Below are 14,195 nucleotides of genomic sequence, written 5' to 3' on the forward strand. Positions count from 1 at the left end.
AGTTCTCCTAGCCGCATTCAGATGAATATGGCAGGCACAGACATGTATGAATGAATATACGCTAAGGGTACATTGCCATGGGACCGAAGGATGAAATCCGACATTACATCCACAGCATAGTGTGACGTGATATGCAGTCATGGCCAAAAGTATTGACACCCCTGCAATTCTGTCAGATAATACTCATTTTTTTCCTGAAAATGATTGCAATCACAAATTCTTTGGTATTATCTTCATTTAATTTTTCTTAAATGAAAAAACACAATGTATTGTCCTAAAGCCAAATTGGATATAATTCCACACCAAACATAAAAAAGGGGGTGGACAAAAGTATTGGCACTGTTCGAAAAATCATGTGCTGCTTCTTTAATTTGTGTAATTAACAGCACCTGTAACTTACCTGTAGCACCTAACAGGTGTTGGCAATAACTAAATCACACTCGCAGCCAGTTGACATGGATTAAAGTTGACTCAACCTCTGTCCTGTGTCCTTGTGTGTACCACATTGAGCATGGAGAAAAGAAAAAAGACCAAAGAACGGTCTGAGGACTTGAGAAACCAAATTGTGAGGAAGCATGAGCAATCTCAAGGCTACAAGTCCATCTCCAAAGACCTGAATGTTCCTGTGTCTACCGTGCGCAGTGTCATCAAGAAGTTTAAAGCCCATGGCACTGTGGCTAACCTCCCTAGATGTGGACGGAAAAGAAAAATAGACAAGAGATTTCAATGCAAGATTGTGCAGATGTTGGATAAATAACCTCGACTAACATGAAACAAGTTCAAGCTGCCCTGCAGTCCGAGGGTACAACATAATGTAGGGCCCAGTGTGAGAAAGCTGGGTCTCCCTCAGAGGTCATGGGTCTTCCAGCAGGACAATGACCCAAAACACACTTCAAAAAGCACTGGAAAATGGTTTGAGAGAAAGCACTGGAGACTTCTAAGGGGGCCAGCAATGAGTCCAGACCTGAATCCCATAAAACACCTGTGGAAAGATCTAAAAATGGCAGTTTGGAGAAGGCACGCTTCAAATATCAGGGACCTGGAGCAGTTTGCCAAAGAAGAATGGTCTAAAATTCCAGCAGAGAATTGTAAGAAACTCATTGATGGTTACCGGAAGCGGTTGGTCGCAGTTATTTTGGCTAAAGGTTGTGCAACCAAGTATTAGGCTGAGGGTGCCAATACTTTTGTCTGGCCCATTTTTGGAGTTTTGTGTGAAATGATCAATGTTTTGCTTTTTGCTTCATTCTCTTTTGTGTTTTTTCATTTAAGACAAATTAAATGAAGATAATACCAAAGAATTTGTGATTGCCATCATTTTCAGGAAGAAACTGAGCATTATCTGACAGAATTGCAGGGGTGTCAATACTTTTGGCCATGACTGTAGACTTCACATTTTCAGATCCGATCAATATGCGCTGAAGATTGTGCCTGAGATTTCAAGAAGTCTCGGTCACAATGCTGGCACTGTACAATGCAGAGCATTTACTACATGCAAATATACAGCCGAAAATACACTGCGTACTGTCCCTTGGGAACGTACCCTTAAAGTGATTCTAGCTGCTGGGGGGTCATCTGATGATAAATACAGGTGGCTGCTTTCATGGGGATGTTTGTGTATGTAATGAACTTTCCAGTCGCTTTGAATTGACTTTATCATAGCATGATCTGTGTTCCTGATCCTTCAATACAACGAGTTCTTATTCCTTCCTAACTTCTCCATCTGTTTTCCACTTTCTTCCTAAGACCCCTTTGCCCCATCTGAAGGTAGTGCAGAAGCTGCTCCTGAACTGGACCTTTTTGCTTTGAAGCCAGCTGAAAGCGGCACTCCTGTAGTTACCCCTACGACTAGTACAACCACTGCTAGTGCTCTCACCACTTCTCCTTCTCCTCCTCCTCCTCCTGCTGCAGCAGTTGCTCCTACTACCACAACTGCTACTACCACTACCACCGCTGCCACCACAACTGCCAGCACTACAACAACTACTGCTACTGCTGCTCTAGATATCTTTGGTGGTAAATGACTTTGTGGGTTTTTGATTGATATGTTTTTTTTTTTTTGTTCTTTCTTTTATTATTATTTTTTTTTTTTTGTAACTAGGTGATTTTCTGTTTTCATCGCTTCCTTTTTGTTTTTTTCTTTTCCCGTTCATTGTAATATCTGGTTGAGCTTCCTGGCTTCACTCATTTTTAAGACCCGTGTTTTATGAGGCAGACATTAAAATCTCAAGTTGTAAAATATCACTTGTTTAGTCATGATCTAATAAGTCATATTTCTCAGTCGCCCATGACAGCACTACCAGAGAGGGAATCCGCCCTTCAGGACAGGAAACCTACAGGATAAAAAGGGCGGTACCTCTCTCCTGCGTCAGTTTTGTTTCCTGTCCTGACAGGGAACCCTCTAGGATGGTACCTGAGATCCGGAGCCGACCAGTCGACCTATGACGGCGGGGAGGCCCCTGTCACGGCTGGCGCGGTGTCCGACGCCGCCACTGCTGGGTCCGATGGGGCTGCAGAGTGCGCGGAGGGAAGCGCGGCCGCCTCCCCGGATTGGGGTAGGGGCTTCGGGGACCCGGTGTGCCTCGGGCAGAGGCACTTCCTGATTCGGAGCGGTGGCCTGGTGTGTGAAGGAGCACCAAGATGGCCGCCGCACCGGATATAGAGAACAGCTACTTCCGGGTCCCGGACAGAGCGCGCATGCTCAGTAATCCAAGGGGGATCAGCGCTTTCCTGGGACGCAGCCCTGGAGGAGGGGGTGAATCGGCGTATAGTATTTAAGCACCGCTGTGGAATCACTCTTTGCTGCATGCGGTCCTAATAATGGAGGACAGCGACCAGCAGCTCCAGCAGGTGCAGGCCTTACAGCAGCAGCAGCCACCGCAGCAGCAGCAGCAACGTCAGCGTCGGCGTCACCACCAGCGCAAGCCAGATGACCAAAAGAAAAGGTCCTCTGCAGGCACCTGCAGCACTCGCTCCAGTAGCCATTCCACGCCGCGGAGTAAAGCCAATATGCTTAACCAGCCGACACCACAGACTTCGGATCTGATACAGGATCCTATACCTCCTCCAGAACCGGTACCTGTGGCTGCACAAGATGGGTGAGTGATCTTCGTGAAAGTTCACCAAATAATTGGGGTCCCCCTTTCCGTTTGTTTTTAGGCAAGAAAGAAAACGGAGAAAACTAAGAATAGAGTCTGCCCCTTATGCAGTGAACCCCTGTTGCAAAACTGGGATAAGAAATTATGTGGCTCCTGTATAGGACAAGTCCTGTGTGAAGAAACCCCTAGTTTCGCCTCTGAATTGCGATCTGTAATAAGATCAGAGGTGGAAACAGCATTTAAATCTCTTAAAGGGGTCAAGGAAAAAACACCTGTGCCCTATTCTCACTCCGATTCTTCTAGTTCTGAGGGGGACGCTTCAGACAGACAGGGTTCCTCCTCCTCCTCGGATTCTGAGAGCGGAGGCCGCCACTGCTTCCCATTAGACGAAGTAGATGCCCTTGTAAAGGCCGTAAGATCAACCATGGGGGTTGTAGATCCACGTCCTGACAAAACAGTACAGGACATTATGTTTGGGGGCCTAGGGCAAAAAAGGTGCAGAGTCTTTCCACTTAATGAGAATATTCAAGCATTAATTAAGAAAGAGTGGGAGAAACCGGAAAGGAAAAATTCATCCGTGCCCTCCCTTAAAAGAAAATATCCCTTCGAGGAAGAGGCTTCTACGTCATGGGACAAGGCTCCAAAACTCGACGTAGCAGTAGCCAAAGCGTCAAAAAAATTCGCATTGCCCTTTGAGGACATGGGAACCCTGAAGGATCCCCTCGATAAAAGAGCTGATACTTTCCTTAAAGGGGCATGGGAATCGGCAGGGGGGTGTCTAAGGCCTGCAATAGCAGCCGCATGTACTTCCAGATCTTTAATGATTTGGATAGATAACTTGGAAAAGCAACTAAAAGACGGCATATCTAGACATAAAATGATTGAATCAATTCCCATGATTAGAGGGGCGGCAGCCTTTTTGGCAGATTCATCAGCCGATTCAATCAAACTTGCTTCAAAATCGGCAGCCTTGTCCAATGCAGCTCGTAGGACGCTGTGGTTAAAAAGCTGGCCGGGCGACCTACAGACCAAACAAAAACTCTGTTCAATTCCATGTGAGGGGAAATTCTTATTTGGGGAAACCCTAGATGACATCTTACAAAAAGCAGGGGATAAGAAGAAGGGGTTCCCTAACCTAGCCGCACCATTTGTTATACGGCCCTTTCAGAGTAGGAAGTTTTTTCGGAGACGTCCCCCAAGGGAACAGAACAGATGGGATGATGGGAGAAGGAAGGATAGGGGCTTCCTCTTTGGTAATTCCCCAAGAGATAAAAAAAACCCCTAAGTGACACCTCCCCCAGGGTGGGAGGGAGATTGTCTCAATACCTTCCGGCCTGGAAAAAAAATTTCAACCAATACTTGGATTTTAGATCTGATAAAGATGGGGCTTCAAATAAACTTTACCTCCCTTCCTCCCCAAAACTATGTGGTCACCCCACTAAAACCCTCACCTCAGCAACAACAGGCCTTGGAACAAGAAATTTCAAAGCTCATAATGAAAGATGTGATCCAAGAAGTTCCCCTACTGGAGAGAGGCAAAGGGTTCTTTTCCCCACTATTTTTGGTCCCAAAACCGGATGGCTCTTTCCGCACAATAATCAATTTACGGAAACTAAACAGTTATGTAAAAAATCAATCCTTCAAAATGGAATCAATAAAATCAACAATAAAAAACCTGTTTCCGAATTGCTTCATGATAGTGTTGGATCTCAGCGACGCGTACTATCATGTCCCCATCCACAAAAATGCCCAGAAATACCTCAGACTAGCGGTAGTTATGGGAGGAGAAATAAAACAATACCAGTACAAGGCCCTTCCATTTGGCATCTCGGTAGCGCCTCGTATATTTACCAAATTGGTAGCGGAAATGATGGCCCACATAAGAGAAAAAGACATTATAATAATACCGTATCTGGACGACTTCCTGATTGTCAGCAACTCAGCCCAACATTGTCGCCAACAATGCGACAGAGTGATAAAAATCCTAACAGAGTTAGGTTGGCTCCTAAATCTCCAAAAGTCAAAACTAGAACCGACCAGGGTTCAAGAGTTTTTGGGCCTCACTTTGGACTCGATAACACAGGAATGTCGTCTTCCAGACCAGAAAAAACAGAAAATATTAAATCTTGTGTCCAGAGCTCGTTCAAACCCTCATATGACCCTGAGAGGGGCGATGTCACTGCTGGGGTCCCTTTCTGCTTGTCTCCCGGCAATACAGTGGGCACAAATGCACAAATTCACACGAGGGATCTCCAGTGGGATATTCTGAGGAATCAGGTTACACTGGGGGGACACCTAGAAGGAAAAATGTCTCTAAATTCAAACACTATTCGTTCCCTAGCCTGGTGGTTAGATCCCAAAAACCTATCAAAGGGGGTTCCATGGGTGATAGACACATCTCGGATAGTTACCACGGATGCCAGTCCCACGGGGTGGGGAGCTCACCTGGACGACAGTATCACTCAGGGGGTCTGGACAGATCAAGAATACGAGGTATCTTCGAATCAAAAAGAACTTTGGGCAGTGAGTCACGCTCTATCATATTTTCTTCCCAACCTACAGGGGCATCATGTCCGGGTTTTTTCGGACAATCAGGTAGTGGTAGCCTACCTGAACCATCAGGGGGGAACCAGATCCCAAGCCCTAATGAAGGCTACCTTCCAGATCTTCATCTTAGCAGAAGACAACTTCCTATCCCTCTCTGCGCTGCATATAAAGGGGGTAGAGAACCAAAAAGCAGACTTCTTAAGCCGTACCCGGTTAAAACAGGGGGAATGGGCACTAAACCAAAGCATCTTCGATCGCATTACCAAAATCTGGGGGGTTCCTGTAATAGATCTCTTTGCCAGTGCAGAAAACAGGAAAGTATGGGATTTTTGTTCTCTGAACCCCAAAGGGGGCCCTCGGGCTCTGGATGCATTTACGATTCCTTGGACTCGGGGTCTAACATACGCATTTCCTCCTCACATTCTTATTCCGGCTGTTCTGCGGAAAATCAGGCAGGACAGGGCGAGAATCATCCTAATAGCCCCCTTCTGGCCCAAAAGGGCCTGGTTTTCATGGCTGAGAATTCTATCGGTCTCCGATCCCTGGGTTCTCCCGGATCTTCCGGATCTCTTATACCAGGGACCGGTGTTCCACCCTCAGTCAGCAAACCTCCACTTGACAGCGTGGAACTTGAAAGGTCACTACTAAGGGCAAGGGGCTTTTCAGATAATTTAGTGTCTACACTGTTAAAAAGTAGAAAATTAGTAACAACTAAGATCTACGGTAAGATCTGGAAAAAGTTTTTATCCACCTCTGGGGTGAAATTACAAGACTGGGTCCAAGTGGTCAAAATATTAGAATTTCTGCAAACAGGCTTAGAGATGGGCCTCTCGGTGAGCACCTTAAAAGTGCAAATAGCGGCCTTAGGTGCATTATATAGTGAGAGTATTGCCTCTAACCCATGGGTAACAAGGTTTATTAAAGCTGCGATACGATCTAAACCTTTAAAAATCAGAAGCCTTCCATCCTGGGACTTAAATTTAGTCCTATCAGCTCTGACAGAACCCCCATTCGAACCCATAGATTCATTACCACTTAAAATCTTATCTTTCAAAACGGCCCTTCTCACAGCTTTGACATCTGCCCGTAGAATTAGTGACCTCCAGGCTCTATCTGCGAACCCTTCATTCACACAAATCATGGATGATAGGGTAATACTAAAAACAGATCCTGCTTATCTACCCAAAGTTGCTTCCAATTTCCACAGGTCCCAAGAAATAATCCTTCCCTCCTTTTGTCCAAACCCTAAAAATAAAAGAGGAAAAGTTCCACACTTTAGATGTGAGAAGATGTTTAATACACTACTTAGAATCCTCCCGACAGTATAGGAAGGAAGGGTCTCTCTTTATCTGTTTTCAGGGACCTAGGAAAGGATTCAAAGCCTCCAAAAGCACTATAGCTCGCTGGGTAACTGATGCGATAGCCTTGGCATACTCGTCCACGGGAAACGCAGTTCCTGAAGGGCTCAAGGCGCATTCTACAAGAGCCATGGCGACCTCCTGGGCCGAAAGGTCGGAGGTACCAATGGCCAAAACTGCAAGGCGGCCACCTGGTCATCACCTTCAACCTTCTTTAGGCACTACCGCTTAGACCTAGCCTCTTCATCTGACTTAGCCTTCGGAAGAAGGGTCTTGCAGGCTGTGGTCCCTCCCTAAAGCAATGATCTCTGTAATTCTCTCTGGTAGTGCTGTCATGGGCGACTGAGAATACGGTAGTTACTTACCGATAACGGTATTTCTCAGAGCCCATGACAGCACCTGCTTATTCCCACCCTACCACGTGTGCGGTGAGCACCTTATTATATGAAATGTGTGGTTTTAATTTAAACACGGTGTAATCTTGATAAGTATTTTGCTAAAATTGTATATTTTCCTGTTGTCACTAACCTGGAGGACCTCTGATGCTATGTAAACCAAACTGACGCAGGAGAGAGGTACCGCCCTTTTTATCCTGTAGGTTTCCTGTCCTGAAGGGCGGATTCCCTCTCTGGTAGTGCTGTCATGGGCTCTGAGAAATACCGTTATCGGTAAGTAACTGCCATTAGCTACATTTATTACGTTTCTGTAGTGAAACTGTAGCAGCTTACCATAGCAAACTTTGACTCATTCAGCTGTTTAAAGGGGATGTCCAACATTTTGAATTCTTTGTCAATTTACATCACTCAAAAAAAAACAAACAAACCTATTCACCCTTCTCCGCCACGTAGATTGAGATCTGGCTGCTGTGAAGTTCTGCTCTGGCTCGAAAAGCTATGTGTGCTCCATCAGAAGTTTCCAGGACCGCAGTAGCCTGTATTGGGCTGCATCAGTCAGTGACTAGAAGCGTCCATCAGAGAAACCTCCAATGGCTTGCTCCTTTAGTTAATATTCATGTCTAGAAAAAAATGTATTCACGTGTCAGACAACCCCATTAACTTTACACGGAAAAATAAAGAGAAGATCTGCCTTTTTAACTTGCATGTTCACGCCACCATATTAAGCCCTCATTAGAGAGCGTATGTTCAAATATGGAAAATCGCGTAAAATTGAATGAATGATTATTTGTGCATTATTATTTTTGGCTTTAAATGGGGCCAAAAAAAATCTTTTAAAGATAAAATGCTGGCTTTCTGTAACCATTTAAAGTGGTTGTCCTCTACTAGGAAAACCCCTTCTTGATCTAAATGTTAATCCTCGATAAAATAAATAAGCTCTTCACCTGTGCCAACTCCTTTCCAGCAGTGTCTGCATTCGTGGTCCCGGGGCTCATGTGTCACAGTAATGGTATATGGGCCAGGCACCCAATCAGCGTTGGCATCACTGTTCCCATCTTCGTATGAATTGAGCATGAAGGGGAAGTCAGACATCAGCTGAAGCCCAAACATCCTCTGCGTGTTCAAAAGGTCCGAAGGTGGAGACAGGGATGCCAACTCTGATTGGGCACCATGTGTCATACAACCGCAGGAGAGCTCCAGGAGCGCAAGTGCCAAGGAGGAGTGTATAAGCTGCTTTTTTTTTTTTTTTTTTATCTGGGCTAAACATTTAGATCGAGAAGGGGTTGTCCTAGTAGTGGACAACCCTTTTAATGGAGCCTCGTAGTTTACTGCATTCTATTTAAGTTGTGAGCTAAAATATAACACCATATGCATTTGGATATTAATATCCTCCAATGGGCCTGCTGTAGGCAAGCAGCATTCTGTCTTCTAAAATAGCAATCCAGCATTTATTTATATATTTTAATGAATTCACTAGTCTTCAAGTAATTATATTACGGTACTACCTTGTACCTTTCTATGTGAAAATACTTCTCTTCAATTAGAGCCATGAAGTTCCCAAGAGGGTCACCATCTTAGTCACCAGACTCCCATGACTACATACTTGTATATCTCAGCCTTATACAAATATTTTTTGTAATAAGGGACACCTCCAAAAGATGAAAGTACCCAATGAAAAGTCACAATATGAAAATTGTAATCTTTTATTAGTCAATGACGAGCATGATAAAAATGGAGTCTTAAAAAAGCGTAGAGGGCGCAGATCCCTGCTACTCAGGAAACACGTAAACAAATAGTTTAGAAATGTTTTGGAGAACAATGTACACTCATATAGCTTTGCATATGTACCATATCTAGAAGAGATAAAGGGCCAAGTGCCTATCCTACATGAGCATTTACAAACTAATCTGATCTCAATAGGGGCAAAAAGTGGCAAAACTAATATAGTACGTTGCAATAAATAAGTAGTAGAGACCTGAGAAATCTGGAAGGGTAAAGACCAAAACCCCAGTGTGAGTGTTGTTGGCTTCTTCCACAGGGTATATATAAATTATTATTAGCTTCTTCCAGGGAGCATAAATAATTATTATATATACTCCCAGGAAGAAATTATTATTATTATTATTATTATTATTATTGTTATTATTATTATTAATTTATTACCCTGTGGCAGAAGATAACGCGAAACATGAGTTTTGGTCCTTACCGTCCCAGGTTTCTCAGGTCTGTGCTAATTTATTGCAATGTACTTTACGCTATTGCTTTTGCCACCGTTTGGCGCTATTGGTATCTGATTATTTGTCGGTATATACTTGTGTGTGGATAAGCACTTGGGCCTTTATTGCTTTTATATACGTATACAGACCTACATGAGTATACATTGTTCCTTGTAGATTTCTAAACTATTTACCTGTTTTCTGGGTAGTAAGGATCTACATCCCATACTCTGTTTTGGACTCCATTTTTATCATGATTGTCATTGTCTTGACTAAATAATAAAGATAATTTTCCTATTTATCACAGTCACTTTTTTGGGCGACTATAGTGACAGAACAGTTAAAGGGAATCTGTAAGCAGGTTTTTTGCTATAGAGGCTGAGTACAGAATTCAGGGATGTCACTTGTCAAAGTGTGCTGCAGTTTACGAACTGAGAAGGATTTATCACAAAGATAGTAAAAGGAATCTGTCACCACATTTAACCTATCTAAAGTATTAATATACAGTTTATAGACTGCTGTGGAGAATTATGCCCGTTTGCCTCAGATCAGATGCCTTATTGTTGATAAATAATCTTTTATCACTTTATGTACAGTAAATGATCTTTCAGGCTCTGGGGAGGACGGTGCCTGGAAGATTACTCTGCCTCCAGAGCTTATTTTACATGAAGGGGGAGTTACCAGTGTGATATGCAATGGCCACTCCCTGCTCTCCTGTTGTCGCTGCAGAGCTGTGTGTGACTATAACTGACACATCTGCAGCTTCCGCCCAGCCTCAGCTTCCATCTCAAAGGCAGACAGGAATGCAATACAACAGATCTCAAGAGCTGCAAAAACTTGTCTACAAGAAGGCAAAATTCAGTTCTCCTGTACTGTTAGTTACTTGTCTCACACTGGTAACTCCCCCTTTCATTTAAAATAATCTCTGGAGGCAGAGATGTCTTCCAGGCAACTGTCTCCCCATAGCCTGGAAGAGGTAATGTAATTTACATATAAGAATACCATGAATTTCTCAGGAATAAGACATCAGATGAGATATCGAGGTATCATTTTATTCAGCTTCCTAAGCTTCCTATGACCTGCATGTACATATACACGGTTTAGGAGGCTTGATCCTACTGACAGATTCCCTTTAACATTGTGATAAGCACCTCACTGGCTATGGACTTTTTACATAGCCAGTCTGGTGTGGGCGGTAGCTACATTCTCAGCCCTGCTTCACTCTGAATCTAAAATCTGTCAGAACTGATGCACCCAATAAACTAAATGATAGATCGTTAGATTCAGCTTCTCTTTTAGTGTATAATGTAGGCAGCTCTCAGATTGGGTACAAAAACCTGCTGACAGATTCCCTCTAATTATATCTACAGTAGGCAGAGATGGTACTGGCTATAGCTGCCTGGCGTGATGCTGTCCCCATACATCATGGAATTGATATTAGATTATAGAAGGAAATTACAGGGTGAAATCTGGGAATCAAGATGGAGACTAAACTACATAGAAAGAAGTGCACATGCATAGCCATGCAGCGTGTGATAGACAATCATTTGAAGGGGGAAGGGAACCCTGTACTGCTTCTTTAAATATCTGGCTATCCAGGAGATGTGGAGCTTCTACTGCTATAAAGATGAGTTAAGAAGTCAATCTGCGCAGAACTATGAATTTAAAAACCAGCAAAGTTAAAAGGTGGAGTCACATTACTGTGATAAGATGGAACTTGAGGTTCAGAATGTCTGAAGTCACCTGTATGTGCTGTTCTACAAATGAAATCTGCTTGCCAATGATTATCATGCAAGTTTTCTTTGCATGCCTCTCTCCCTTTCGAAACAGATTACTCATTCACCCTCTGCTGTTCTAAGCACCATTGAAGAAATAACATTGCTTGTATTTGGTCTTAGATTTATTTGAGTCTGTTTCGGAGGTGGCTGCTGCGCCTAAGCCTGAAGTTGCACCTAGCATAGACCTGTTTGGTACAGGTAAAGCATGACATCTTTTTCATTCACATTTTTGGCTCCATGAATTGTTGCTAGCCTTCTGATTTACTCATTGCTTATACTGACGCAGCTCTTGTTTTCTTTTGCTTTGGGAAGATGCTTTCTCATCCCCACCGCATGGGCCTTCTCCTGTGCCCGAGACTTCCCTCACTGGAGATCTCTTATCTGGTGAGTGCTTTTTTGGGTAAAGCACTTGAATGATATGTAGGCCTAATGGATGAGCAACAGTTGGCCATGTCTGTACTATAAGGGCTTTAGAAACCCCATTGTCTTGTAAGAACATCCAACGTGCTGACCAACTGTCCATGTCGCTGCCTGTTGTGCTTTGTATCATTACTTACATCATACATTTAGGATATGAGTTGTCTGCAGTGTCGTTTCAATTTCTTCGGATTTGTAGCTGCATGTGTCTGGTAAAGGGGTTGTCCAATTAAATACATTATTGTATCCTTTAAATGTTCTTAAAATGGCAAGCTACACAACTCCTAATATACTTCAGTTATATAAGGTGCCCTGATCTCTCAGATACACTATTCACAAAAAGGATATTTGTCGTTTGAGAAAAATTTCAGGATGATCCTAAAATGCACTCCTAACCTTGAACTTAATGTGACCGTTTCTAAAGTTTTGAAAACACATGTCCAAGTGTTCAGCGTTTCAGTACTCTTTGCACAACCTGCTGTTCTCTAACAAGGAGCTTAATGGCAAAATTCACAACAGGTGTTTAATCCATGAATCGACAAATTTTGGGGTTCAATTAGAATTGGTATTTTAACAGTCCTTCTCATCATGCTGCTCACATTTTGACATAATAAGATCAAGACTACACCTAATAATTGAGCAACAGTACCGTGCCGCTGTGAGGCTTCTCAAGCAGGATGTTCTCAGATGTACCTTATTTTTCGGACTACAAGACGCACTTTCCCCCCCCCCCCCCCAAAAAAAAGGGGGGAAAATAAAGGGTGCATCTAATAGTCGCAATGCAGGCTTACCGTGGCGGCAGAGGTGCGGTGACAGAGGTGCGGCGGCAGAGGAGGTGCAGTAGGCGGGGTCCCTTTCTCCGGTGAGGTGATGCAGCAGCCCGGTAAGCAGCAGAGTCGGGTGAATCCTGTTATCTGTGGTGGCGGCCATTTTCCTGAGGCCGCGCGTGCGCAGATGGAGCGCTCTGCTTCCTGGGGCTTCAGGAAAATGGCCGCCGCGATCTCCATCTGCGCACGCGCGGCCTCCCGCAGCCATTTTCCTGAAGCCACGGGAAGCAGAGCGCTTCATCTGCACACGCGTGGCCTCAGGAAGATGGCCGACCCCACCGATAACAACAGGATTCACCCGGCTCTGCTGCTTACCGGGCTGCTGCATCACCTCACCGGAGAAAGGGACCCCGCTTACTGCGCCTCCTCTGCCGCCACACCTCTGCCACCGCAGGATTCAACCGGCTCTGCTGCTTACCGGGCTGCTGCATCACCATACAGGGGAAAGGGACCCCTCTCACGCCATACCGCTCACTGCGCCTCCTCATCCCAGCACCTCCTTATCCCAGCACCTCCCCACCTCTGCCGACATCATGCCTCCTGTGACCCTGCTCTGCCACCGCCAGCCCTCAGGTAAGATACTGTAAATTCGGACAATAAGACTGACCCCTATCTTATAAAAAATCTTTTTTTCTGCAATTTTCACCCCAAATTTGGGGTGCACCTTATGGTCCGGTGCGTCTTATAGTCCGAAAAATACGGTCAGTGGTCACCGCGCTTAATTGTCATCAGCAGGTTGCAATAGAGAGACTAGAGGAGTGACAGGCATAGAAATGGACATCTTTAGGCCACATCACACACTGACCACTTCATTGTGTACAATTCCCTTTGGGACCAGATGACGATTGCCACACAACTTGAGGCACATTTTAAGGGAGGTGAGATGCATCCAAGTGTCACATCAGACCATTCAAAACCATTTACATTAGTGAGGTATGCGTGCTAGATGACCTGCAATAGTACCTGACCACACCTCCAGGCACAGGGTGTCATTGTCTTGCATGGGCCAGGGAGCGCCTACACTGGACTAGGGACTAATGGGCCTCAGTTCTGTTCACTGATGAAAGTCAGTTCACGCTGAGCAGAAATGATGGCCACCAGCTGTGTTGGATATGTCAAATAGAGCACTATGCATCAGCCACTGTTGTCACCAGACAAGCCTTTGGTGGTGGTGTGGTCAGGTGTCTAGTCAATACAGAACTGCCCTACACTTTGTGACAAGCCACTACTACTTGAATAACATCATTAATCCAGTAACTGTGCCTCTATATGAACAATACAGGCCTAATTTCATCTTCATGGATGACATTGCTCCAGTTCATTGAGGTTGCATCATTAAGGAACGGCTGCTGGAGACTGGGGTACCTCAAATGGAGTGGCCTGCTTTTCTTCCAGACCTGAGTCCCATAGAAAACGTATGGGATCAGCTGAGTCGCTGTGTAGAGGCTCATAATTCTGTACTCCAGAACCTCAATGACCTTACAGCCGCCCTTCAAGATGAATGGCATGCCATGCCTCAGCAGACAATAACTCAACCTGTGACCAGCATGAGATTGTTATTG

General features: G+C 44.5%; 1 protein-coding gene across 1 annotated transcript in view; it reads left to right on the plus strand.

Annotated features, from left to right (window-relative positions):
- SNAP91 (synaptosome associated protein 91) overlaps positions 1-14,195 on the plus strand; it is a 182,533-nt gene that overhangs the window by 138,083 nt on the left and 30,255 nt on the right. The window contains exons 19-21 of the mRNA XM_069726429.1: positions 1,744-2,013; positions 11,510-11,587; positions 11,702-11,773. Coding sequence (XP_069582530.1) covers positions 1,744-2,013; positions 11,510-11,587; positions 11,702-11,773 — 420 coding nt within the window. The remainder of the gene's footprint in view (positions 1-1,743; positions 2,014-11,509; positions 11,588-11,701; positions 11,774-14,195) is intronic.

The sequence above is a fragment of the Ranitomeya imitator genome, chromosome 5, assembly GCF_032444005.1.
Source record: "Ranitomeya imitator isolate aRanImi1 chromosome 5, aRanImi1.pri, whole genome shotgun sequence".
NCBI lineage: Eukaryota > Metazoa > Chordata > Amphibia > Anura > Dendrobatidae > Ranitomeya > Ranitomeya imitator.